At 36.6% G+C, this 27,026-nt stretch overlaps 1 protein-coding gene across 1 annotated transcript in view; it reads left to right on the forward strand.

Annotated features, from left to right (window-relative positions):
• The window catches only part of LOC133542215 (protein Daple-like), a 301,998-nt gene that overhangs the window by 224,778 nt on the left and 50,194 nt on the right, over positions 1–27,026 (forward strand). Inside the window, exons 4-7 of the mRNA XM_061886112.1 lie at positions 2,125–2,194; positions 7,971–8,029; positions 11,835–11,918; positions 22,787–23,013. Coding sequence (XP_061742096.1) covers positions 2,125–2,194; positions 7,971–8,029; positions 11,835–11,918; positions 22,787–23,013 — 440 coding nt within the window. The remainder of the gene's footprint in view (positions 1–2,124; positions 2,195–7,970; positions 8,030–11,834; positions 11,919–22,786; positions 23,014–27,026) is intronic.

Genomic DNA, 27,026 nt, shown 5'->3' on the forward strand with positions numbered 1-27,026 from the left:
TGTCTTGCAAGTAATGATATCACCGTCTCAGGATTGTCCTGCAAGTAATGATATCACCGTCTCAGGATTGTCCTGCAAGTAATGATATCACCGTCTCAGGATTGTCCTGCAAGTAATGATATCACCGTCTCAGGATTGTCCTGCAAGTAATGATATCACCGTCTCAGGATTGTCCTGCAAGTAATGATATCACAGTCTCAGGATTGTCCTGCAAGTAATGATATCACAGTCTCAGGATTGCCCTGCAAGTAATGATATCACAGTCTCAGGATTGTCCTGCAAGTAATGATATCACCGTCTCAGGATTGTCCTGCAAGTAATGATATCACCGTCTCAGGATTGTCCTGCAAGTAATGATATCACCGTCTCAGGATTGTCCTGCAAGTAATGATATCACCGTCTCAGGATTGTCCTGCAAGTAATGATATCACAGTCTCAGGATTGTCCTGCAAGTAATGATATCACAGTCTCAGGATTGTCCTGCAAGTAATGATATCACAGTCTCAGGATTGTCCTGCAGGTAATGATATCAACGTCTCAGGATTGTCCTGCAATTAATGATATCACAGTCTCAGGATTGTCCTGCAAGTAATGATATCACAGTCTCAGGATTGTCCTGCAAGTAATGATATCACCGTCTCAGGATTGTCCTGCAAGTAATGATATCACCGTCTCAGGATTGTCCTGCAAGTAATGATATCACAGTCTCAGGATTGCCCTGCAAGTAATGATATCACAGTCTCAGGATTGTCCTGCAAGTAATGATATCACCGTCTCAGGATTGTCCTGCAAGTAATGATATCACAGTGTCAGGTTTGTCTTGCAAGTAATGATATCACCGTCTCAGGATTGTCCTGCAAGTAATGATATCACCGTCTCAGGATTGTCCTGCAAGTAATGATATCACCGTCTCAGGATTGTCCTGCAAGTAATGATATCACAGTCTCAGGATTGTCCTGCAAGTAATGATATCACAGTCTCAGGATTGCCCTGCAAGTAATGATATCACCGTCTCAGGATTGTCCTGCAAGTAATGATATCAACGTCTCAGGATTGTCCTGCAAGTAATGATATCACAGTCTCAGGATTGTCCTGCAAGTAATGATATCACAGTCTCAGGATTGTCCTGCAAGTAATGATATCACAGTCTCAGGATTGTCCTGCAAGTAATGATATCACCGTCTCAGGATTGTCCTGCAAGTAATGATATCACCGTCTCAGGATTGTCCTGCAAGTAATGATATCACCGTGTCAGGTTTGTCTTGCAAGTAATGATATCACAGTCTCAGGATTGCCCTGAAAGTAATGATATCACCGTCTCAGGATTGTCCTGCAAGTAATGATATCAACGTCTCAGGATTGTCCTGCAAGTAATGATATCACAGTCTCAGGATTCTCCTGCAAGTAATGATATCACAGTCTCAGGATTCTCCTGCAAGTAATGATATCACAGTCTCAGGATTGTCCTGCAAGTAATGATATCACCGTCTCAGGATTGTCCTGCAAGTAATGATATCACCGTCTCAGGATTGTCCTGCAAGTAATGATATCACCGTGTCAGGTTTGTCTTGCAAGTAATGATATCACCGTCTCAGGATTGTCCTGCAAGTAATGATATCACCGTGTCAGGTTTGTCTTGCAAGTAATGATATCACCGTCTCAGGATTGTCCTGCAAGTAATGATATCACCGTCTCAGGATTGTCCTGCAAGTAATGATATCACCGTCTCAGGATTGTCCTGCAAGTAATGATATCACCATCTCAGGATTGTCCTGCAAGTAATGATATCACAGTCTCAGGATTGTCCTGCAAGTAATGATATCACAGTCTCAGGATTGCCCTGCAAGTAATGATATCACAGTCTCAGGATTGCCCTGCAAGTAATGATATCACAGTCTCAGGATTGTCCTGCAAGTAATGATATCACCGTCTCAGGATTGTCCTGCAAGTAATGATATCACCGTCTCAGGATTGTCCTGCAAGTAATGATATCACCGTCTCAGGATTGTCCTGCAAGTAATGATATCACAGTCTCAGGATTGTCCTGCAAGTAATGATATCACAGTCTGTGTGCCTCGCAATGTTCTTCCCAGCCTTGACAATAGTCCTCTTCTTGTTTTGCAGGACACCCTTCAGCAGTTAATAGTCATGCCGCTTCCAAACCTTGTCTGCATTGCCAGGGATCCTGTATCAGGTAACACACTCATCACCACAACTTTAACCTTGTCTACATTGCCAGGGATCCTGTATCAGGTAACACACTCATCACCACAACTTTAACCTTGTCTACATTGCCAGGGATCCTGTATCAGGTAACACACTCATCACCACAACTTTAACTCCCAGTCCCACAAATCACTATCATTGGATTTCATTTAGCATTTCAATTTTCAACTGGATGAGACAATTCCTGTAGGAATGTCGTGTGAAAGCTCCAATGCTGAAGTGGAAGTGGAATGTAGAATGAATGTAAGAATACTATGAATGTTGAAGAGGTAGAATTTCCAGGAAAAAGAGAATTAGGTGTGGAAGTTGTGAAAGTGTTAGTTGGAATGAGTGAATGTGTTGATGTTGGAATGCTTTCAATAGCTGGAAAAATGTGGGAATTGTGCAACTTGGAAACATGTGTCTTTCATTGCAATGGGAACTTCCTGGAAATTTGGCAATTTTGGAAAAAGCGGGATTTTTTTGAAGATGATTAGAAGCATGACTGTTTTGAATGAGTTGGTGTTGGAATTGTTTCAATGGGTCAAGAAATGTTGAAGTTGTAACACTTTTGGAGTTCAAAAATAGTATTACAGAAAGCAGGAGTTTTTCAAATTCTTAAACCAACTTGTTTCTTTGTCCTGGCTAAGAGGAATGTTTTGACAGTTGAAATGTGTTGAAAAATGTAAAAGGAGTCTTTGCTCTAAAAAAGGTTGGAAATAAAGCTAGACAAAAACTGGAGTTCTTGGAAATTTTTTTGAATGTGGAAAACGGTTGTTTGAATTTCCAGGACGAATTGAATGTGTTGATGTTGGAATGGTTTCAATCGGTTGAAAAAAGTGCAAATTGTGCAAGTTTAAAAGATGGTTTGAAGGGGAAAAATGTCCCTGGAAAGCTGGGAATTCTCTGAAGTCCGTAGAAAAATATGAAATTGTTGAAGGAGAGCACACAATTTCAAACAGGCTGAATATTTTGGAATTGAAAAGGTTTAAATTGGATAAAAAAAAAGTGGGAGTTGTGGAACTTTGAAAAATGTCCCGTTCTTTTCAATGGGAATTTCATGGAACTTTGGGAACTTTGAGAAAAGCGAAAATTGTTTGTAAAATGTTAAAAGACTTGAATGTTCTGAATGAGCTGAAATGATTGGTGTTGGAATGTTTCAAATCGCTTGAGAAATGTTGATGTACTAACATTTTTAATTGAGAAATGGTATCAAGGAATTCCAGGAACTACGGCAAAACTGGGAATTTTTCCAGTTCCAAAAACAACTTTGTTTTTTTGTCCTGAGTAAGAAGAATGTTTGAACGGTTGAAATGTTACCTGTTTCTCACCTTGTTTGTAAGGGCTGCCGGAAGTTGGCAGAGCGGTCAGCGATCCTGTTCTGTCTCCTCTAACGTTTGATCCTGTTCTGTCTCCTGTAACGTTTGATCCTGTTCTGTCTCCTGTAACGTTTGATCCTGTTCTGTCTCATGTAACGTTTGATCCTGTTCTGTCTCCTGTAACGTTCGATCCTGTTCTGTCTCCTGTAACGTTCGATCCTGTTCTGTCTCCTGTAACGTTTGATCCTGTTCTGTCTCCTGTAACGTTTGATCCTGTTCTGTCTCCCTGTAATGTTTGATCCTGTTCTGTCTCCTGTAATGTTTGATCCTTTTCTGTCTCCTGTAACGTTTGATCCTGTTCTGTCTCCTGTAACGTTTGATCCTGTTCTGTCTCCTGTAACGTTTGATCCTGTTCTGTCTCCTGTAATGTTTGATCCTGTTCTGTCTCCTGTAAAGTTTGATCCTGTTCTGTCTCCCTGTAATGTTTGATCCTGTTCTGTCTCCTGTAATGTTTGATCCTTTTCTGTCTCCTGTAACGTTTGATCCTGTTCTGTCTCCCTGTAATGTTTGATCCTGTTCTGTCTCCTGTAATGTTTGATCCTGTTCTGTCTCCTGTAACGTTTGATCCTGTTCTGTCTCCTGTAACGTTTGATCCTGTTCTGTCTCATGTAACGTTTGATCCTGTTCTGTCTCCTGTAACGTTTGATCCTGTTCTGTCTCCTGTAACGTTTGATCCTGTTCTGTCTCCTGTAACGTTTGATCCTGTTCTGTCTCCTGTAACGTTTGATCCTGTTCTGTCTCCTGTAACGTTTGATCCTGTTCTGTCTCCCTGTAATGTTTGATCCTGTTCTGTCTCCCTGTAATGTTTGATCCTGTTCTGTCTCCTGTAATGTTTGATCCTGTTCTGTCTCCTGTAACGTTTGATCCTGTTCTGTCTCCTGTAACGTTTGATCCTGTTCTGTCTCCCTGTAATGTTTGATCCTGTTCTGTCTCCTGTAACGTTTGATCCTGTTCTGTCTCCCTGTAATGTTTGATCCTGTTCTGTCTCCTGTAATGTTTGATCCTGTTCTTTCTCCCTGTAATGTTTGATCCTGTTCTGTCTTCCTGTAATGTTTGATCCTGTTCTGTCTCCATGTAATGTTTGATCCTGTTCTGTCTCCTGTAATGTTTGATCCTGTTCTGTCTCCTGTAACGTTTGATCCTGTTCTGTCTCCTGTAACGTTTGATCCTGTTCTGTCTCCCTGTAATGTTTGATCCTGTTCTGTCTCCCTGTAATGTTTGATCCTGTTCTGTCTCCTGTAATGTTTGATCCTGTTCTGTCTCCTGTAACGTTTGATCCTGTTCTGTCTCCTGTAACGTTTGATCCTGTTCTGTCTCCCTGTAATGTTTGATCCTGTTCTGTCTCCTGTAACGTTTGATCCTGTTCTGTCTCCCTGTAATGTTTGATCCTGTTCTTTCTCCCTGTAATGTTTGATCCTGTTCTGTCTTCCTCTAATGTTTGATCCTGTTCTTTTTCCATGTAATGTTTGATCCTGTTCTGTCTTTCTATAATGTTTGATCCTGTTCTGTCTTCCTGTAATGTTTGATCCTGTTCTGTCTCCCTGTAATGTTTGATCCTGTTCTGTCTCCCTGTAATGTTGGATCCTGTTCTGTCTCCCTGTAATGTTTGATCCTGTTCTGTCTTCCTGTAATGTTTGATCCTGTTCTGTCTTTCTAAAATGTTTGATCCTGTTCTGTCTTTCTATAATGTTTGATCCTGTTCTGTCTCCCTGTAATGTTTGACCCTGTTCTGTCTTCCTGTAATGTTTGATCCTGTTCTGTCTCCCTGTAATATTTGATCCTGTTCTGTCTCCTGTAACGTTTGATCCTGTTCTGTCTCCTGTAACGTTTGATCCTGTTCTGTCTCCCTGTAATGTTTGATCCTGTTCTGTCTCCTGTAACGTTTGATCCTGTTCTGTCTCCCTGTAATGTTTGATCCTGTTCTGTCTCCTGTAATGTTTGATCCTGTTCTTTCTCCCTGTAATGTTTGATCCTGTTCTGTCTTCCTGTAATGTTTGATCCTGTTGTGTTTCCTTGTAATGTTTGATCCTGTTCTGTCTTTCTATAATGTTTGATCCTGTTCTGTCTTCCTGTAATGTTTGATCCTGTTCTGTCTCCCTGTAATGTTTGATCCTGTTCTGTCTCCCTGTAATGTTGGATCCTGTTCTGTCTCCCTGTAACGTTTGATCCTGTTCTGTCTCCTGTAACGTTTGATCCTGTTCTGTCTCCTGTAACGTTTGATCCTGTTTTTTCTCCCTGTAATGTTTGATCCTGTTCTGTCTCCCTGTCATGTTTGATCCTGTTCTGTCTCCATGTAATGTTTGATCCTGTTCTGTCTTTCTATAATGTTTGATCCTGTTCAGTCTTCCTGTAATGTTTGATCCTGTTCTGTCTCCTGTAACGTTTGATCCTGTTCTGTCTCCTGTAACGTTTGATCCTGTTCTGTCTCCTGTAACGTTTGATCCTGTTCTGTCTCCTGTAACGTTTGATCCTGTTCTGTCTCCTGTAACGTTTGATCCTGTTCTGTCTCCTGTAACGTTTGATCCTGTTCTGTCTCCCTGTAACGTTTGATCCTGTTCTTTCTCCCTGTAATGTTTGATCCTGTTCTGTCTTCCTGTAATGTTTGATCCTGTTCTGTTTCCATGTAATGTTTGATCCTGTTCTGTCTTCCTGTAATGTTTGATCCTGTTCTGTCTCCCTGTAATGTTGGATCCTGTTCTGTCTCCTGTAACGTTTGATCCTGCTCTGTCACCCTGTAACGTTTGATCCTGTTCTGTCTCCTGTAATGTTTGATCCTGTTCTGTCTCCATGTAATGTTTGATCCTGTTCTGTCTTTCTATAATGTTTGATCCTGTTCAGTCTTCCTGTAATGTTTGATCCTGTTCTGTCTCCTGTAACGTTTGATCCTGTTCTGTCTCATATAACGTTTGATCCTGTTCTGTCTCCTGTAACGTTTGATCCTGTTCTGTCTCCTGTAACGTTTGATCCTGTTCTGTCTCCTGTAACATTTGATCCTGTTCTGTCTCCTGTAACGTTTGATCCTGTTCTGTCTCCTGTAATGTTTGATCCTGTTCTGTCTCCTGTAACGTTTGATCCTGTTCTGTCTCCCTGTAATGTTTGATCCTGTTCTTTCTCCCTGTAATGTTTGATCCTGTTCTGTCTTCCTGTAATGTTTGATCCTGTTCTTTTTCCATGTAATGTTTGATCCTGTTCTGTCTTTCTATAATGTTTGATCCTGTTCTGTCTTCCTGTAATGTTTGATCCTGTTCTGTCTCCCTGTAATGTTTGATCCTGTTCTGTCTCCCTGTAATGTTGGATCCTGTTCTGTCTCCCTGTAATGTTGGATCCTGTTCTGTCTCCCTGTAATGTTTGATCCTGTTCTGTCTTCCTGTAATGTTTGATCCTGTTCTGTCTTTCTAAAATGTTTGATCCTGTTCTGTCTCCCTGTAATGTTTGACCCTGTTCTGTCTCCATGTAATATTTGATCCTGTTCTGTCTCCATGTAATATTTGATCCTGTTCTGTCTTTCTATAATGTTTGATCCTGTTCCGTCTCTTGTAATGTTTGATCCTGTTCCGTCTCCCTGTAACGTTTGATCCTGTTCTGTCTCCTGTAATGTTTGATCCTGTTCTGTCTCCTGCAATGTTTGATCCTGTTCTGTCTCCCTGTAATGTTGGATCCTGTTCTGTCGCCCTGTAATGTTTGATCCTGTTCTGTCTCCCTGTAATGTTTGATCCTGTTCTGTCTCCTGCAATGTTTGATCCTGTTCTGTCTCCTGTAATTTTCTGATCCTGTTCTGTCTCATGTAATGTTTGATCCTGTTCTGTCTCATGTAATGTTTGATCCTGTTCTGTCTCCTGTAATGTTTGATCCTGTTCTGTCTCCCTGTAATGTTTGATCCGGTTCTGTCTCCTGTAATTTTCTGATCCTGTTCTGTCTCCTGTAATTTTCTGATCCTGTTCTGTCTTTCTAAAATGTTTGATCCTGTTCTGTCTTTCTATAATGTTTGATCCTGTTCTGTCTCCCTGTAATGTTTGATCCTGTTCTGTCTCCTGTAATGTTTGATCCTGTTCTGTCTCCTGTAATTTTCTGATCCTGTTCTGTCTCCTGTAATGTTTGTCTGCTCTTGAATGGGATTGTGCTGACAATCTTCATTTCCCCTCGGGGATTAGTCAAGTTTTTATGATTTTGAATTGACCAAGTTGAGGGGATCTACCTGCCCTCTACGATTCTGTGTGAAGGGTTTTAAACCGCCTTTAACTGGGACTGGCAAACGTACTTTTGTGTCAAGACAGAAACGTTATTGTGTTCCAGCGTCAGAGGAAGTAAGATAATCTCTTCAAAGAAAATTCAAATCTGTCCTTCTTTCAAAGTCTTTGTCTTTGTCTTTCTCTTGTCTCCCTCTAGCAAAGAGCATGGAGGAGCTCAAAAGACTGTTACTGTTGATCCTGGGTTGTGCCGTGCAGGTAACTAGTACACACAACACATGCCCAGACAACCGTGCAGGTAACTAGTACACACAACACATGCCCAGACAACCGTGCAGGTAACTAGTACACACAACACATGCCCAGACAACCGTGCAGGTAACTAGTACACACAACACATGCCCGGACAACCGTGCAGGTAACTAGCACACACAACACATGCCCGGACAACCGTGCAGGTAACTAGTACACACAACACATGCCCAGACAACCGTGCAGGTAACTAGTACACACAACACATGCCCAGACAACCGTGCAGGTAACTAGTACACACAACACATGCCCGGACAACCGTGCAGGTAACTAGCACACACAACACATGCCCGGACAACCGTGCAGGTAACTAGTACACACAACACATGCCCAGACAACCGTGCAGGTAACTAGCACACACAACACATGCCCAGACAACCGTGCAGGTAACTAGTACACACAACACATGCCCAGACAACCGTGCAGGTAACTAGTACACACAACACATGCCCAGACAACCGTGCAGGTAACTAGTACACACAACACATGCCCGGACAACCGTGCAGGTAACTAGTACACACAACACATGCCCAGACAACCGTGCAGGTAACTAGTACACACAACACATGCCCAGACAACCGTGCAGGTAACTAGCACACACAACACATGCCCAGACAACCGTGCAGGTAACTAGCACACACAACACATGCCCAGACAACCGTGCAGGTAACTAGCACACACAACACATGCCCAGACAACCGTGCAGGTAACTAGCACACACAACACATGCCCAGACAACCGTGCAGGTAACTAGCACACACAACACATGCCCAGACAACCGTGCAGGTAACTAGTACACACAACACATGCCCAGACAACCGTGCAGGTAACTAGTACACACAACACATGCCCAGACAACCGTGCAGGTAACTAGTACACACAACACATGCCCAGACAACCGTGCAGGTAACTAGTACACACAACACATGCCCAGACAACCGTGCAGGTAACTAGTACACACAACACATGCCCAGACAACCGTGCAGGTAACTAGCACACACAACACATGCCCAGACAACCGTGCAGGTAACTAGTACACACAACACATGCCCGGACAACCGTGCAGGTAACTAGTACACACAACACATGCCCAGACAACCGTGCAGGTAACTAGTACACACAACACATGCCCAGACAACCGTGCAGGTAACTAGCACACACAACACATGCCCAGACAACCGTGCAGGTAACTAGCACACACAACACATGCCCAGACAACCGTGCAGGTAACTAGCACACACAACACATGCCCAGACAACCGTGCAGGTAACTAGCACACACAACACATGCCCAGACAACCGTGCAGGTAACTAGCACACACAACACATGCCCAGACAACCGTGCAGGTAACTAGCACACACAACACATGCCCAGACAACCGTGCAGGTAACTAGCACACACAACACATGCCCAGACAACCGTGCAGGTAACTAGCACACACAACACATGCCCAGACAACCGTGCAGGTAACTAGCACACACAACACATGCCCAGACAACCGTGCAGGTAACTAGTACACACAACACATGCCCAGACAACCGTGCAGGTAACTAGCACACACAACACATGCCCAGACAACCGTGCAGGTAACTAGTACACACAACACATGCCCAGACAACCGTGCAGGTAACTAGTACACACAACACATGCCCAGACAACCGTGCAGGTAACTAGTACACACAACACATGCCCAGACAACCGTGCAGGTAACTAGTACACACAACACATGCCCAGACAACCGTGCAGGTAACTAGTACACACAACACATGCCCGGACAACCGTGCAGGTAACTAGTACACACAACACATGCCCGGACAACCGTGCAGGTAACTAGTACACACAACACTGTTCACACTGAGAAACTTTTGTTATTTTTTTGCAAATAATTATGTACTCCGTTGAGCTATTTTAGCCTTCATATAACACCACATATTTTCAATGTCTGGACTACAGGCAGGCCAGTCTAGTACCCGCACTCTTTTCCTATGAAGCCACGCTGTTGTAACACCTGGCTTGGCATCGTCTTGCTGAAATAAGCAGGGGCGTCCATGATAACAACATATGTTGCTCCAAAAGTTGTATGTACCTTTCAGCATTAATGGTGCCTTCATAGATGTGTAAGTTAGCCATGCCTTGGCCACTAATACACCCCCATACCATCACACATGCTGCCTAGAACACTTTCACCCTACAACAATCACTAATACACCCCCATACCATCACACATGCTGCCTAGAACACTTTCACCCTACAACAATCACTAATACACCCCCATACCATCACACATGCTGCCTAGAACACTTTCACCCTACAACAATCACTAATACACCCCCATACCATCACACATGCTGCCTAGAACACTTTCACCCTACAACAATCACTAATACACCCCCATACCATCACACATGCTGCCTAGAACACTTTCACCCTACAACAATCACTAATACACCCCCATACCATCACACATGCTGCCTAGAACACTTTCACCCTACAACAATCACTAATACACCCCCATACCATCACACATGCTGCCTAGAACAATTTCACCCTACAACAGTCCCCATGGTTCTTTTCCTCTTTGGTCCACAGTTTCCAAAAACAATTTGAAATGTGGACTCGTCAGACCACAGAACACTTTTCCACTTTGCATCAGTCCATCTTAGATGAGCTCGGGCCCAGTGAAGCCGGCGGCGTTTCTGGGTGTTGTTGATAAATGGTTTTGGCTTTGCATAGTAGAGATTTAACTTGCACTTACAGATGTAGCGACCAACTGTAGTTACTGACGGTGGTTTTCTGAAGTGTTCCTGAGCCCATGTGGTGATATCCTTTACACACTGATGTGGCTTTTTGATGCCTGAGGGATGGAAGGTGTGTAATATCATGACTTACGTGCAGTGATTTCTCCACATTCTCTCAACCTTTTGATGATATTACGGAGTGTAGATGGTGAAATCCTAAATTCCTTGCAATAGCTGCTTGAGAAATGTTGTTCTTAAACAATTTGTTGACAAAGTGGTGACCCTCACCCTGTCCTTGTTTGTGAATGAGTGAGTATTTTATGGAAGCTGCTTTTATAGCCAATCATGGCACCCACCTGTTCCCAATTAGCCTGTTCACCTGTGCCATGTTCCAAATAAGTCTTTGTTGAGCATTCCTCAACTTTCTCACTCTTTTTTGCCACTTGTGCCAGCTTTTTTGAAACATGCTGCAGGCATCAAATTATATTTTCATGATTTAATGATTATTTACTGGTTTTCACATTTTCTATGTGTATATATTTTATTGCTGAAAGTGGTTCCAGCAAAGAGAAAATGCTGATTATGTGAAATGTATGACTCTATGTCCCACACCTGCTGTCCTGGCTGCAGGTAACATGTGAAGGTGTGTGTGTGTGTGTGCGTGTGTGTGTGTGTGTGTGTGTGTGTGTGTGTGTGTCTGTGTCTGTGTCTGTGTGTGTGTGTGTGTGTGTGTGTGTGTGACTCCTCAGTTAAGTCAGGTAACATGTGAAGGTGTGTGTGACTCCTCAGTTAAGTCAGGTAACATGTGAAGGTGTGTGTGACTCCTCAGTTAAGCCAGGTAACATGTGAAGGTGTGTGTCTGTGTGTGTGTGTGTGTGTGTGTGTGTGTGTGTGTGTGTGTGTGTGACTCCTCAGTTAAGTCAGGTAACATGTGAAGGTGTGTGTGACTCCTCAGTTAAGTCAGGTAACATGTGAAGGTGTGTGTGTGTGTGTGTGTGTGTGTGACTCCTCAGTGCGAGCGTAAGGAGGAGATGATCGAGAAGATCAAGCTGCTGGACATGGAGACTCAGGCTTCCATCGTGTCTTACATCCAGGAGGTGAGTAGAAGCCAACATGACATGTGCAGACTAGGACAGTTGCTAAAACAAAAGTAGTGCGCAGGTGAGACAGGGGGTGGGGCTGAAGGGACAACTCTGAGATCATAATTATGTTCAGAGAATATTTTCTAGCAATATTTTTTTGTTTTTCAAAACTAAACGATATCATTTTCCAAGATTAAAATCTAATATTTTACGGGGGGAAATTGTTTTTTAAAGAAAAAAGTTGTAATCTTGTGAGAAAAAAGTTGTTTTTGTACAAGAATTATGTCTCAATAGTTTGAGAAAAAATGACAAGTCTTAATTTTGTAAAAATAAAGTGAAGAAGAGAATAAATGGATGTTCAAAGTCTTCCACTTTGCTAAAAATAAATGTTTGCTTTTCATCAATCACTTGGCAGCACTTATTTCTTCAGCTGGGCAAAGTAAAGTTCATTGACTATTAGTCACATGTTTGATTCTTCAGCTGGGCAAAGTAAAGTTCATTGACTATTAGTCACATGTTTGATTCTTCAGCTGTGTCAAAGTAAAGTTCATTGACTATTAGTCACATGTTTGATTCTTCAGCTGTGTCAAAGTAAAGTTCATTGACTATTAGTCACATGTTTGATTCTTCAGCTGTGTCAAAGTGAAGTTCATTGACTATTAGTCACATGTTTGATTCTTCAGCTGGGCAAAGTAAAGTTCATTGACTATTAGTCACATGTTTGATTCTTCAGCTGTGTCAAAGTAAAGTTCATTGACTATTAGTCACATGTTTGATTCTTCAGCTGTGTCAAAGTAAAGTTCATTGACTATTAGTCACATGTTTGATTCTTCAGCTGTGTCAAAGTAAAGTTCATTGACTATTAGTCACATGTTTGATTCTTCAGCTGGGCAAAGTGAAGTTCATTGACTATTAGTCACATGTTTGATTCTTCAGCTGGGCAAAGTAAAGTTCATTGACTATTAGTCACATGTTTGATTCTTCAGCTGGGCAAAGTAAAGTTCATTGACTATTAGTCACATGTTTGATTCTTCAGCTGGGCAAAGTAAAGTTCATTGACAATTAGTCACATGTTTGATTCTTCAGCTGGGCAAAGTAAAGTTCATTGACTATTAGTCACATGTTTGATTCTTCAGCTGGGCAAAGTAAAGTTCATTGACTATTAGTCACATGTTTGATTCTTCAGCTGGGCAAAGTAAAGTTCATTGACTATTAGTCACATGTTTGATTCTTCAGCTGTGTCAAAGTAAAGTTCATTGACTATTAGTCACATGTTTGATTCTTCAGCTGTGTCAAAGTAAAGTTCATTGACTATTAGTCACATGTTTGATTCTTCAGCTGTGTCAAAGTAAAGTTCATTGACTATTAGTCACATGTTTGATTCTTCAGCTGGGCAAAGTAAAGTTCATTGACTATTAGTCACATGTTTGATTCTTCAGCTGGGCAAAGTAAAGTTCATTGACTATTAGTCACATGTTTGATTCTTCAGCTGTGTCAAAGTAAAGTTCATTGACTATTAGTCACATGTTTGATTCTTCAGCTGGGCAAAGTAAAGTTCATTGACTATTAGTCACATGTTTGATTCTTCAGCTGTGTCAAAGTGAAGTTCATTGACTATTAGTCACATGTTTGATTCTTCAGCTGGGCAAAGTAAAGTTCATTGACTATTAGTCACATGTTTGATTCTTCAGCTGGGCAAAGTAAAGTTCATTGACTATTAGTCACATGTTTGATTCTTCAGCTGTGTCAAAGTAAAGTTCATTGACTATTAGTCACATGTTTGATTCTTCAGCTGGGCAAAGTAAAGTTCATTGACTATTAGTCACATGTTTGATTCTTCAGCTGTGTCAAAGTGAAGTTCATTGACTATTAGTCACATGTTTGATTCTTCAGCTGTGTCAAAGTAAAGTTCATTGACTATTAGTCACATGTTTGATTCTTCAGCTGTGTCAAAGTGAAGTTCATTGACTATTAGTCACATGTTTGATTCTTCAGCTGGGCAAAGTGAAGTTCATTGACTATTAGTCACATGTTTGATTCTTCAGCTGTGTCAAAGTGAAGTTCATTGACTATTAGTCACATGTTTGATTCTTCAGCTGTGTCAAAGTGAAGTTCATTGACTATTAGTCACATGTTTGATTCTTCAGCTGGGCAAAGTAAAGTTCATTGACTATTAGTCACATGTTTGATTCTTCAGCTGGGCAAAGTAAAGTTCATTGACTATTAGTCACATGTTTGATTCTTCAGCTGTGTCAAAGTAAAGTTCATTGACTATTAGTCACATGTTTGATTCTTCAGCTGGGCAAAGTAAAGTTCATTGACTATTAGTCACATGTTTGATTCTTCAGCTGTGTCAAAGTGAAGTTCATTGACTATTAGTCACATGTTTGATTCTTCAGCTGTGTCAAAGTAAAGTTCATTGACTATTAGTCACATGTTTGATTCTTCAGCTGGGCAAAGTGAAGTTCATTGACTATTAGTCACATGTTTGATTCTTCAGCTGTGTCAAAGTGAAGTTCATTGACTATTAGTCACATGTTTGATTCTTCAGCTGGGCAAAGTAAAGTTCATTGACTATTAGTCACATGTTTGATTCTTCAGCTGTGTCAAAGTGAAGTTCATTGACTATTAGTCACATGTTTGATTCTTCAGCTGTGTCAAAGTAAAGTTCATTGACTATTAGTCACATGTTTGATTCTTCAGCTGGGCAAAGTGAAGTTCATTGACTATTAGTCACATGTTTGATTCTTCAGCTGGGCAAAGTAAAGTTCATTGACTATTAGTCACATGTTTGATTCTTCAGCTGGGCAAAGTAAAGTTCATTGACTATTAGTCACATGTTTGATTCTTCAGCTGTGTCAAAGTGAAGTTCATTGACTATTAGTCACATGTTTGATTCTTCAGCTGTGTCAAAGTAAAGTTCATTGACTATTAGTCACATGTTTGATTCTTCAGCTGGGCAAAGTGAAGTTCATTGACTATTAGTCACATGTTTGATTCTTCAGCTGTGTCAAAGTGAAGTTCATTGACTATTAGTCACATGTTTGATTCTTCAGCTGGGCAAAGTAAAGTTCATTGACTATTAGTCACATGTTTGATTCTTCAGCTGTGTCAAAGTGAAGTTCATTGACTATTAGTCACATGTTTGATTCTTCAGCTGTGTCAAAGTGAAGTTCATTGACTATTAGTCACATGTTTGATTCTTCAGCTGGGCAAAGTAAAGTTCATTGACTATTAGTCACATGTTTGATTCTTCAGCTGGGCAAAGTAAAGTTCATTGACTATTAGTCACATGTTTGATTGCACGTGACACTCTTTCAGTGTCAGTGCATCAATCTTTATTTACTCAATCACAAGTGTCTCAAAGGGCTGCTAATTGTCTTTGCCTAGTGATTGTTTAGCTAAGACTGACACAGATGGTGTTAGCATCATTAAAGGCAATAGTATTTCATTGTGTGTCAATAATAGTTGTAGTTGTTGTGTTAGCATCATTAAAGGCAATAATATTTCATTGTGTGTCAATAATAGTTGTAGTTGTTGTGTTAGCATCATTAAAGGCAATAATATTTCATTGTGTGTCAATAATAGTTGTAGTTGTTGTGTTAGCATCATTAAAGGCAATAATATTTCATTGTGTGTCAATAATAGTTGTAGTTGTTGTGTTAGCATCATTAAAGGCAATAATATTTCATTGTGTGTCAATAATAGTTGTAGTTGTTGTGTTAGCATCATTATTAAATGCAATCAGGCCTTCATGACTTTATATTTCATTGTGTGTCAATAATAGTTAAGTTGATAGTGTCAATAATAGTTAAGTTAATAGTGTCAATAATAGTTAAGTTAATAGTGTCAATAATAGTCCAGTTAATGGTGTCAATAATAGTTCAGTTAATAGTGTCAATAATAGTTCAGTTAATAGTGTCAATAATAGTTCAGTTAATAGTGTCAATAATAGTTCAGTTAATAGTGTCAATAATAGTTAAGTTAATAGTGTCAATAATAGTTAAGTTAATAGTGTCAATAATAGTTCAGTTAATAGTGTCAATAATAGTTAAGTTAATAGTGTCAATAATAGTTAAGTTAATAGTGTCAATAATAGTTAAGTTAATAGTGTCAATAATAGTTAAGTTAATAGTGTCAATAATAGTTAAGTTAATAGTGTCAATAATAGTTCAGTTAATAGTGTCAATAATAGTTCAGTTAATAGTGTCAATAATAGTTAAGTTAATAGTGTCAATAATAGTTAAGTTAATAGTGTCAATAATAGTTAAGTTAATAGTGTCAATAATAGTTCAGTAAATAGTGTCAATAATAGTTCAGTTAATAGTGTCAATAATAGTTCAGTTAATAGTGTCAATAATAGTTCAGTTAATAGTGTCAATAATAGTTCAGTTAATAGTGTCAATAATAGTTCAGTTAATAGTGTCAATAATAGTTCAGTTAATAGTGTCAATAATAGTTCAGTTAATAGTGTCAATAATAGTTAAGTTGATAGTGTCAATAATAGTTAAGTTGATAGTGTCAATAATAGTTAAGTTAATAGTGTCAATAATAGTTCAGTTAATAGTGTCAATAATAGTTCAGTTAATAGTGTCAATAATAGTTCAGTTAATAGTGTCAATAATAGTTCAGTTAATAGTGTCAATAATAGTTCAGTTAATAGTGTCAATAATAGTTAAGTTAATAGTGTCAATAATAGTTCAGTTAATAGTGTCAATAATAGTTCAGTTAATAGTGTCAATAATAGTTAAGTTGATAGTGTCAATAATAGTTAAGTTGATAGTGTCAATAATAGTTAAGTTAATAGTGTCAATAATAGTTCAGTTAATAGTGTCAATAATAGTTCAGTTAATAGTGTCAATAATAGTTCAGTTAATAGTGTCAATAATAGTTCAGTTAATAGTGTCAATAATAGTTCAGTTAATAGTGTCAATAATAGTTCAGTTAATAGTGTCAATAATAGTTCAGTTAATAGTGTCAATAATAGTTAAGTTAATAGTGTCAATAATAGTTAAGTTAATAGTGTCAATAATAGTTCAGTTAATAGTGTCAATAATAGTTCAGTTAATAGTGTCAATAATAGTTCAGTTAATAGTGTCAATAATAGTTCAGTTAATAGTGTCAATAATAGTTAAGTTAATAGTGTCAATAATAGTTCAGTTAATAGTGTCAATAATAGTTCAGTTAATAGTGTCAATAATAGTTCAGTTAATAGTGTCAATAATAGTTCAGTTAATAGTGTCAATAATAGTTGTCCCAATAACTGCACCAGAAGATAACTAATGCAAAACATTTCCTGCTCAACTTTTATGTGAAAACTTTCTTTAAATTGAACATAAAAATGTTGCCATTTACAGTAAAAAAAAGATACTTGATTTGCAGTAAAAACAAACAAACAAACTGGCAGCTGAAGTGCCAACATGTTATTGTAAATTGCAGTTGTTTAATTTACAGTAAAAAACAAATGTACATTTTACAGTAAAATTGTGGTCACTGAGCTTCTTTTTTTTACCATATTAACAGCAGTACTGCTTTTACATTTACAGTAATAGACACTATATTTACAGTAATAGACTACATTTACACTAATAGACACTACATTTACACTAATATACACTACATTTACAGTAATATACACTACATATACAGTAATAGACACTACATTTACAGTAATATACACTACATTTACAGTAATATACACTACATTTACAGTAATATACACTATATTTACAGTAATACACACTACATTTACAGTAATAGACACTATATTTACAGTAATAGACCCTACATTAACATTAACATACACTACATTTACAGTAATACACACTACATATACAGTAATAGACACTACATTTACAGTAATATACACTACATTAACAGTAATATACACTACATTTACAGCAATATACACTACATTTACAGTAATACCCTACATTTGCAGTAATATACACTACATTTGCAGTAATATACACTACATTTACAGTAATAGACACTACATTTACACTAATAGACACTACATTTACACTAATATACACTACATTTACAGTAATATACACTACATATACAGTAATAGACACTACATTTACAGTAATATACACTACATATACAGTAATAGACACTACATTTACAGTAATAGACACTATATTTACAGTGATAGACACTATATTTACAGTAATAGACCCTACATTAACAGTAATATACACTACATTTACAGTAATATACACTACATATACAGTAATAGACACTACATTTACAGTAATAGACACTACATTTACAGTAATATACCCTACATTTACAGTAATATACACTGCATTAACATTAATATACACTACATTTACATTAATATACACTACATTTACAGTAATATACACTACATTCACAGTAATATACACTACATTCACAGTAATATACACTACAATAACAGTAATATACACTACATTTACAGTAATAGACACTATATTTACAGTAATAGACCCTACATTAACAGTAATATACACTACATTTACAGTAATATACACTACATATACAGTAATAGACACTACATTTACAGTAATAGACACTACATTTACAGTAATAGACACTATATTTACAGTGATATACACTATATTTACAGTAATATACACTACATATACAGTAATATACACTACATTTACAGTAATATACACTACATTAACATTAATATACACTACATTTACATTAATATACACTACATTTACAGTAATATACACTACATTCACAGTAATAGACACTACAATAACAGTAATATACACTACATTCACAGTAATATACACTACATTCACAGTAATATACACTACAATAACAGTAATATACACTACATTTACAGTAATAGACACTATATTTACAGTAATAGACCCTACATTAACAGTAATATACACTACATTTACAGTAATACACACTACATATACAGTAATAGACACTACATTTACAGTAATAGACACTACATTTACAGTAATAGACACTATATTTACAGTGATATACACTACATTTACAGTAATAGACACTACATTTACAGTAATATACACTACATTTACATTAATGTACACTACATATACTGTAATATACACTACATTTACAGTAATATACACTACATTAACATTAATATACACTACATTTACATTAATATACACTACATTTACAGTAATATACACTACATTTACACTAATAGACACTACATTCACAGTAATAGACACTACAATAACAGTAATATACACTACATTTACAGTAATATACACTACATTCACAGTAATATACACTACATTTACAGTAATACACACTACATTTACAGTAATAGACACTACATTTACAGTAATATACACTACATTTACAGTAATATATACTACATTCACAGTAATAGACACTACATTAACAGTAATATACACTACATTAACAGTAATATACACTACATTTACAGTAATATACACTACATTCACAGTAATAGACACTACATTTACAGTAATAGACACTACATTAACAGTAATATACACTACATTTACAGTAATATACACTACATTCACAGTAATATACACTACATTCACAGTAATATACACTACAATAACAGTAATATACACTACATTTACAGTAATAGACACTATATTTACAGTAATAGACCCTACATTAACAGTAATATACACTACATTTACAGTAATACACACTACATATACAGTAATAGACACTACATTTACAGTAATAGACACTACATTTACAGTAATAGACACTATATTTACAGTGATATACACTACATTTACAGTAATAGACACTACATTTACAGTAATATACACTACATTTACATTAATGTACACTACATATACTGTAATATACACTACATTTACAGTAATATACACTACATTAACATTAATATACACTACATTTACATTAATATACACTACATTTACAGTAATATACACTACATTTACACTAATAGACACTACATTCACAGTAATAGACACTACAATAACAGTAATATACACTACATTTACAGTAATATACACTACATTCACAGTAATATACACTACATTTACAGTAATACACACTACATTTACAGTAATAGACACTACATTTACAGTAATATACACTACATTTACAGTAATATATACTACATTCACAGTAATAGACACTACATTAACAGTAATATACACTACATTAACAGTAATATACACTACATTTACAGTAATATACACTACATTCACAGTAATAGACACTACATTTACAGTAATAGACACTACATTAACAGTAATATACACTACATTTACAGTAATATACACCACATTTACAGTAATATATACTACATTCACAGTAATATATACTACATTTACAGTAATATACACTACATTCACAGTGATATACACTACAATAACAGTAATATACACTACATTAACAGTAATATACACTACATTCACAGTAATATACACTACAATAACAGTAATATACACTACATTTACAGTAATAGACACTACATTTACAGTAATAGACACTACATTAACAGTAATATACACTACATTTACAGTAATATACCCTACATTAACAGTAATAGACACTACATTAACAGTAATATACACTACATTAACAGTAATATACACTACATTTACAGTAATATACACTACATTCACAGTAATAGACACTACATTTACAGTAATAGACACTACATTAACAGTAATATACACTACATTTACAGTAATATACACCACATTTACAGTAATATACACTACATTTAAAGTAATAGACACTATATTAACAGTTATATACACTACTTTTACACTAATATACACTACATTCACAGTAATATACACTACATTTACACTAATAGACACTACATTCACAGTAATAGACACTACAATAACAGTAATATACACTACATTCACAATAATAGACACTACAATAACAGTAATATACACTACATTTACAGTAATATACACTACATTCACAGTAATATACCCTACATTTACAGTAATAGACACTACATTTACAGTAATATACACTACATTTACAGTAATATACACCACATTTACAGTAATATATACTACATTCACAGTAATAGACACTACATTTACAGTGATATACACTACATTCACAGTAATATACACTACAATAACAGTAATATACACTACATTTACAGTAATAGACACTACATTTACAGTAATAGACTCTACATTTACAGTAATATACACTACATTTACAGTAATATACACTACATTCACAGTAATATACACTACAATAACAGCAATATACACTACATTTACAGTAATAGACACTACATTTACAGTAATAGACACTACATTAACAGTAATATACACTACATTCACAGTAATATACACTACAATAACAGTAATATACACTACATTTACAGTAATAGACACTACATTTACAGTAATAGACACTACATTAACAGTAATATACACTACATTTACAGTAATATACCCTACATTAACAGTAATATACCCTACATTAACAGTAATAGACACTACATTAACAGTAATATACACTACATTAACAGTAATATACACTACATTTACAGTAATATACACTACATTCACAGTAATAGACACTACATTTACAGTAATAGACACTACATTAACAGTAATATACACTACATTTACAGTAATATACACCACATTTACAGTAATATACACTACATTTAAAGTAATAGACACTATATTAACAGTTATATACACTACTTTTACACTAATATACACTACATTCACAATAATAGACACTACAATAACAGTAATATACACTACATTTACACTAATAGACACTACATTCACAGTAATAGACACTACAATAACAGTAATATACACTACATTTACAGTAATATACACTACATTCACAGTAATAGACACTACATTCACAGTAATAGACACTACATTAACAGTAATATACACTACATTTACAGTAATATACCCTACATTCACAGTAATAGACACTACAATAACAGTAATATACACTACATTAACAATTATATACACTACATTAACAGTAATATACACTACATTAACAGTAATATACACTACATTAACAGTAATATACACCACATTTACAGTAATATACACCACATTTACAGTAATATACACTACATTTAAAGTAATAGACACTATATTAACAGTTATATACACTACTTTTACACTAATATACACTACATTTACAGTAATAGACACTACATTCACAGTAATATACATTACAATAACATTAATATACACTACATTAACAGTAATATACACTACATTAACAGTAATATACACTACATTTACAGTAATATACACCACATTTACAGTAATATACACTACATTTAAAGTAATAGACACTATATTAACAGTAATATACACTACATTTACAGTAATATACACTACATTCACAGTAATAGACACTACATTCACAGTAATATACACTACATTAACAATTATATACACTACATTAACAGTAATATACACTACATTAACAGTAATATACACTACATTTACAGTAATATACACCACGTTTACAGTAATATACACTACATTTAAAGTAATAGACACTATATTAACAGTTATATACACTAATTTTACACTAATATACACTACATTTACAGTAATAGACACTACATTCACAGTAATATACATTACAATAACATTAATATACACTACATTCACAGTAATATACATTACAATAACATTAATATACACTACATTCACAATAATAGACACTACAATAACAGTAATATACCCTCCATTTTGATTATTGCAGCTTAATATATTTTTTTTACATTTATTTCTTTTTAAATCCTGATAAAATGCATGACAGAATGGTGTAATAATAGAAGCGGCCCTCTGGGGCCACACATGACTGTGACGTGGCCCTCAGTGAAAGCACCTGCTTGTCCTGACATGCAGGTGACCCACAACCAGCAGAATGTCCTGGACCTGTCCTGGCTGGAGGAAGGGGCGGGACTTGCACAGGAAGTGCTGGAGCCCTTGTCTCGCAGCATGGCCACCTCACTGCGCCACCTGGTGGAGCAGAGGGACATGGCCAGTGAGGTAAGACTGCAGCAGCCTTCACGAGCACATGAGGCGTGCAGGGATGGGAGAAGACTTGCAATTTCCAGGAAACGGGGAATTAGGTGTGGAAGTTGTGAAAGTGTTAGTTGGAATGAGTGAATGTGTTGATGTTGGAATGCTTTCAATAGCTGGAAAAATGTGGGAATTGTGCAACTTGGAAACATGTCCCATTCATTTGAATTGTTTCAATCTAGTAACACTTGCTTAACCAACTTGCTTTTTGTCCTCAATATGACTTAAGGCTGGAAATAGATTCCCAAAAACGGGACTTCCTGGAAATGTGTTGGATGTAGAAATATGGTAGTTGTAATGTCCAGGATGAGTGGAATGTGTGGATGTTGGAATCATGTCAATAGTTGGAAGAATGTGGGAGTTGTGCAACTTTGAAGAATGTTCCATTCATTTCAATGGGTACTTCCGAAAAATTGGGAAAAGCAGGAATTCTTTTGAAAACAGTGAAAACCTTGAATCTGAAAAAGTGGAAATGGTCGGTGTTGACATTTCTCAAATAGGTGGAGAAATGTTGACCTAGTAACATGTTGAATGGAGAAATGTTGACCTAGTAACATGTTGAATGGAGAAATGTTGACCTAGTAACATGTTGAATGGAGAAATGTTGACCTAGTAACATGTTGAATGGAGAAATGTTGACCTAGTAACATGTTGAATGGAGAAATGTTGACCTAGTAACATGTTGAATGGAGAAATGTTGACCTAGTAACATGTTGAATGGAGAAATGTTGACCTAGTAACATGTTGAATGGAGAAATGTTGACCTAGTAACATGTTGAATGGAGAAATGTTGACCTAGTAACATGTTGAATGGAGAAATGTTGACCTAGTAACATGTTGAATGGAGAAATGTTGACCTAGTAACATGTTGAATGGAGAAATGTTGACCTGGTAACATGTTGAATGGAGAAATGTTGACCTAGTAAAATGTTGAATGGAGAAATGTTGACCTAGTAACATGTTGAATGGAGAAATGTTGACCTAGTAACATGTTGAATGGAGAAATGTTGACCTGGTAACATGTTGAATGGAGAAATGTTGACCTAGTAACATGTTGAATGGAGAAATGTTGACCTGGTAACATGTTGAATTGAGAAATGTTGACCTAGTAAAATGTTGAATGGAGAAATGTTGACCTAGTAACATGTTGAATGGAGAAATGTTGACCTAGTAACATGTTGAATGGAGAAATGTTGACCTAGTAACATGTTGACTGGAGAAATGTTGACCTAGTAACATGTTGAATGGAGAAATGTTGACCTAGTAACATGTTGAATGGAGAAATGTTGACCTAGTAACATGTTGAATGGAGAAATGTTGACCTAGTAACATGTTGAATGGAGAAATGTTGACCTAGTAACATGTTGAATGGAGAAATGTTGACCTAGTAACATGTTGAATGGAGAAATGTTGACCTAGTAACATGTTGAATGGAGAAATGTTGACCTAGTAACATGTTGAATGGAGAAATGTTGACCTAGTAACATGTTGACTGGAGAAATGTTGACCTAGTAACATGTTGACTGGAGAAATGTTGACCTAGTAACATGTTGAATGGAGAAATGTTGACCTAGTAACATGTTGAATGGAGAAATGTTGACCTGGTAACATGTTGAATGGAGAAATGTTGACCTGGTAACATGTTGAATGGAGAAATGTTGACCTGGTAACATGTTGAATGGAGAAATGTTGACCTAGTAACATGTTGAATGGAGAAATGTTGACCTGGTAACATGTTGAATGGAGAAATGTTGACCTAGTAACATGTTGACTGGAGAAATGTTGACCTAGTAACATGTTGAATGGAGAAATGTTGACCTAGTAACATGTTGAATGGAGAAATGTTGACCTAGTAACATGTTGAATGGAGAAATGTTGACCTAGTAACATGTTGAATGGAGAAATGTTGACCTAGTAACATGTTGAATGGAGAAATGTTGACCTAGTAACATGTTGAATGGAGAAATGTTGACCTAGTAACATGTTGAATGGAGAAATGTTGACCTGGTAACATGTTGAATGGAGAAATGTTGACCTAGTAACATGTTGAATGGAGAAATGTTGACCTAGTAACATGTTGACTGGAGAAATGTTGACCTAGTAACATGTTGACTGGAGAAATGTTGACCTAGTAACATGTTGACTGGAGAAATGTTGACCTAGTAACATGTTGACTGGAGAAATGTTGACCTAGTAACATGTTGACTGGAGAAATGTTGACCTAGTAACATGTTGAATGGAGAAATGTTGACCTAGTAACATGTTGACTGGAGAAATGTTGACCTAGTAACATGTTGAATGGAGAAATGTTGACCTAGTAACATGTTGAATGGAGAAATGTTGACCTAGTAACATGTTGACTGGAGAAATGTTGACCTAGTAACATGTTGAATGGAGAAATGTTGACCTAGTAACATGTTGACTGGAGAAATGTTGACCTAGTAACATGTTGAATGGAGAAATGTTGACCTAGTAACATGTTGAATGGAGAAATGTTGACCTAGTAACATGTTGAATGGAGAAATGTTGACCTAGTAACATGTTGAATGGAGAAATGTTGACCTAGTAACATGTTGAATGGAGAAATGTTGACCTAGTAACATGTTGAATGGAGAAATGTTGACCTAGTAACATGTTGAATGGAGAAATGTTGACCTAGGTAACATGTTGAATGGAGAAATGTTGACCTAGTAACATGTTGAATGGAGAAATGTTGACCTAGTAACATGTTGACTGGAGAAATGTTGACCTAGTAACATGTTGACTGGAGAAATGTTGACCTAGTAACATGTTGACTGGAGAAATGTTGACCTAGTAACATGTTGACTGGAGAAATGTTGACCTAGTAACATGTTGACTGGAGAAATGTTGACCTAGTAACATGTTGAATGGAGAAATGTTGACCTAGTAACATGTTGACTGGAGAAATGTTGACCTAGTAACATGTTGAATGGAGAAATGTTGACCTAGTAACATGTTGACTGGAGAAATGTTGACCTAGTAACATGTTGAATGGAGAAATGTTGACCTAGTAACATGTTGAATGGAGAAATGTTGACCTAGTAACATGTTGAATGGAGAAATGTTGACCTAGTAACATGTTGAATGGAGAAATGTTGACCTAGTAACATGTTGAATGGAGAAATGTTGACCTAGTAACATGTTGAATGGAGAAATGTTGACCTAGTAACATGTTGAATGGAGAAATGTTGACCTAGTAACATGTTGAATGGAGAAATGTTGACCTAGTAACATGTTGAATGGAGAAATGTTGACCTAGTAACATGTTGAATGGAGAAATGTTGACCTAGTAACATGTTGACTGGAGAAATGTTGACCTAGTAACATGTTGACTGGAGAAATGTTGACCTAGTAACATGTTGACTGGAGAAATGTTGACCTAGTAACATGTTGACTGGAGAAATGTTGACCTAGTAACATGTTGAATGGAGAAATGTTGACCTAGTAACATGTTGAATGGAGAAATGTTGACCTAGTAACATGTTGAATGGAGAAATGTTGACCTAGTAACATGTTGAATGGAGAAATGTTGACCTAGTAACATGTTGAATGGAGAAATGTTGACCTAGTAACATGTTGAATGGAGAAATGTTGACCTAGTAACATGTTGAATGGAGAAATGTTGACCTAGTAACATGTTGAATGGAGAAATGTTGACCTAGTAACATGTTGAATGGAGAAATGTTGACCTAGTAACATGTTGAATGGAGAAATGTTGACCTAGTAACATGTTGAATGGAGAAATGTTGACCTAGTAACATGTTGAATGGAGAAATGTTGACCTAGTAACATGTTGAATGGAGAAATGTTGACCTAGTAACATGTTGAATGGAGAAATGTTGACCTAGTAACATGTTGAATGGAGAAATGTTGACCTAGTAACATGTTGAATGGAGAAATGTTGACCTAGTAACATGTTGAATGGAGAAATGTTGACCTAGTAACATGTTGAATGGAGAAATGTTGACCTAGTAACATGTTGAATGGAGAAATGTTGACCTAGTAACATGTTGACTGGAGAAATGTTGACCTAGTAACATGT

Source organism: Nerophis ophidion, linkage group LG24, assembly GCF_033978795.1.
Source record: "Nerophis ophidion isolate RoL-2023_Sa linkage group LG24, RoL_Noph_v1.0, whole genome shotgun sequence".
NCBI classification, from domain to species: domain Eukaryota; kingdom Metazoa; phylum Chordata; class Actinopteri; order Syngnathiformes; family Syngnathidae; genus Nerophis; species Nerophis ophidion.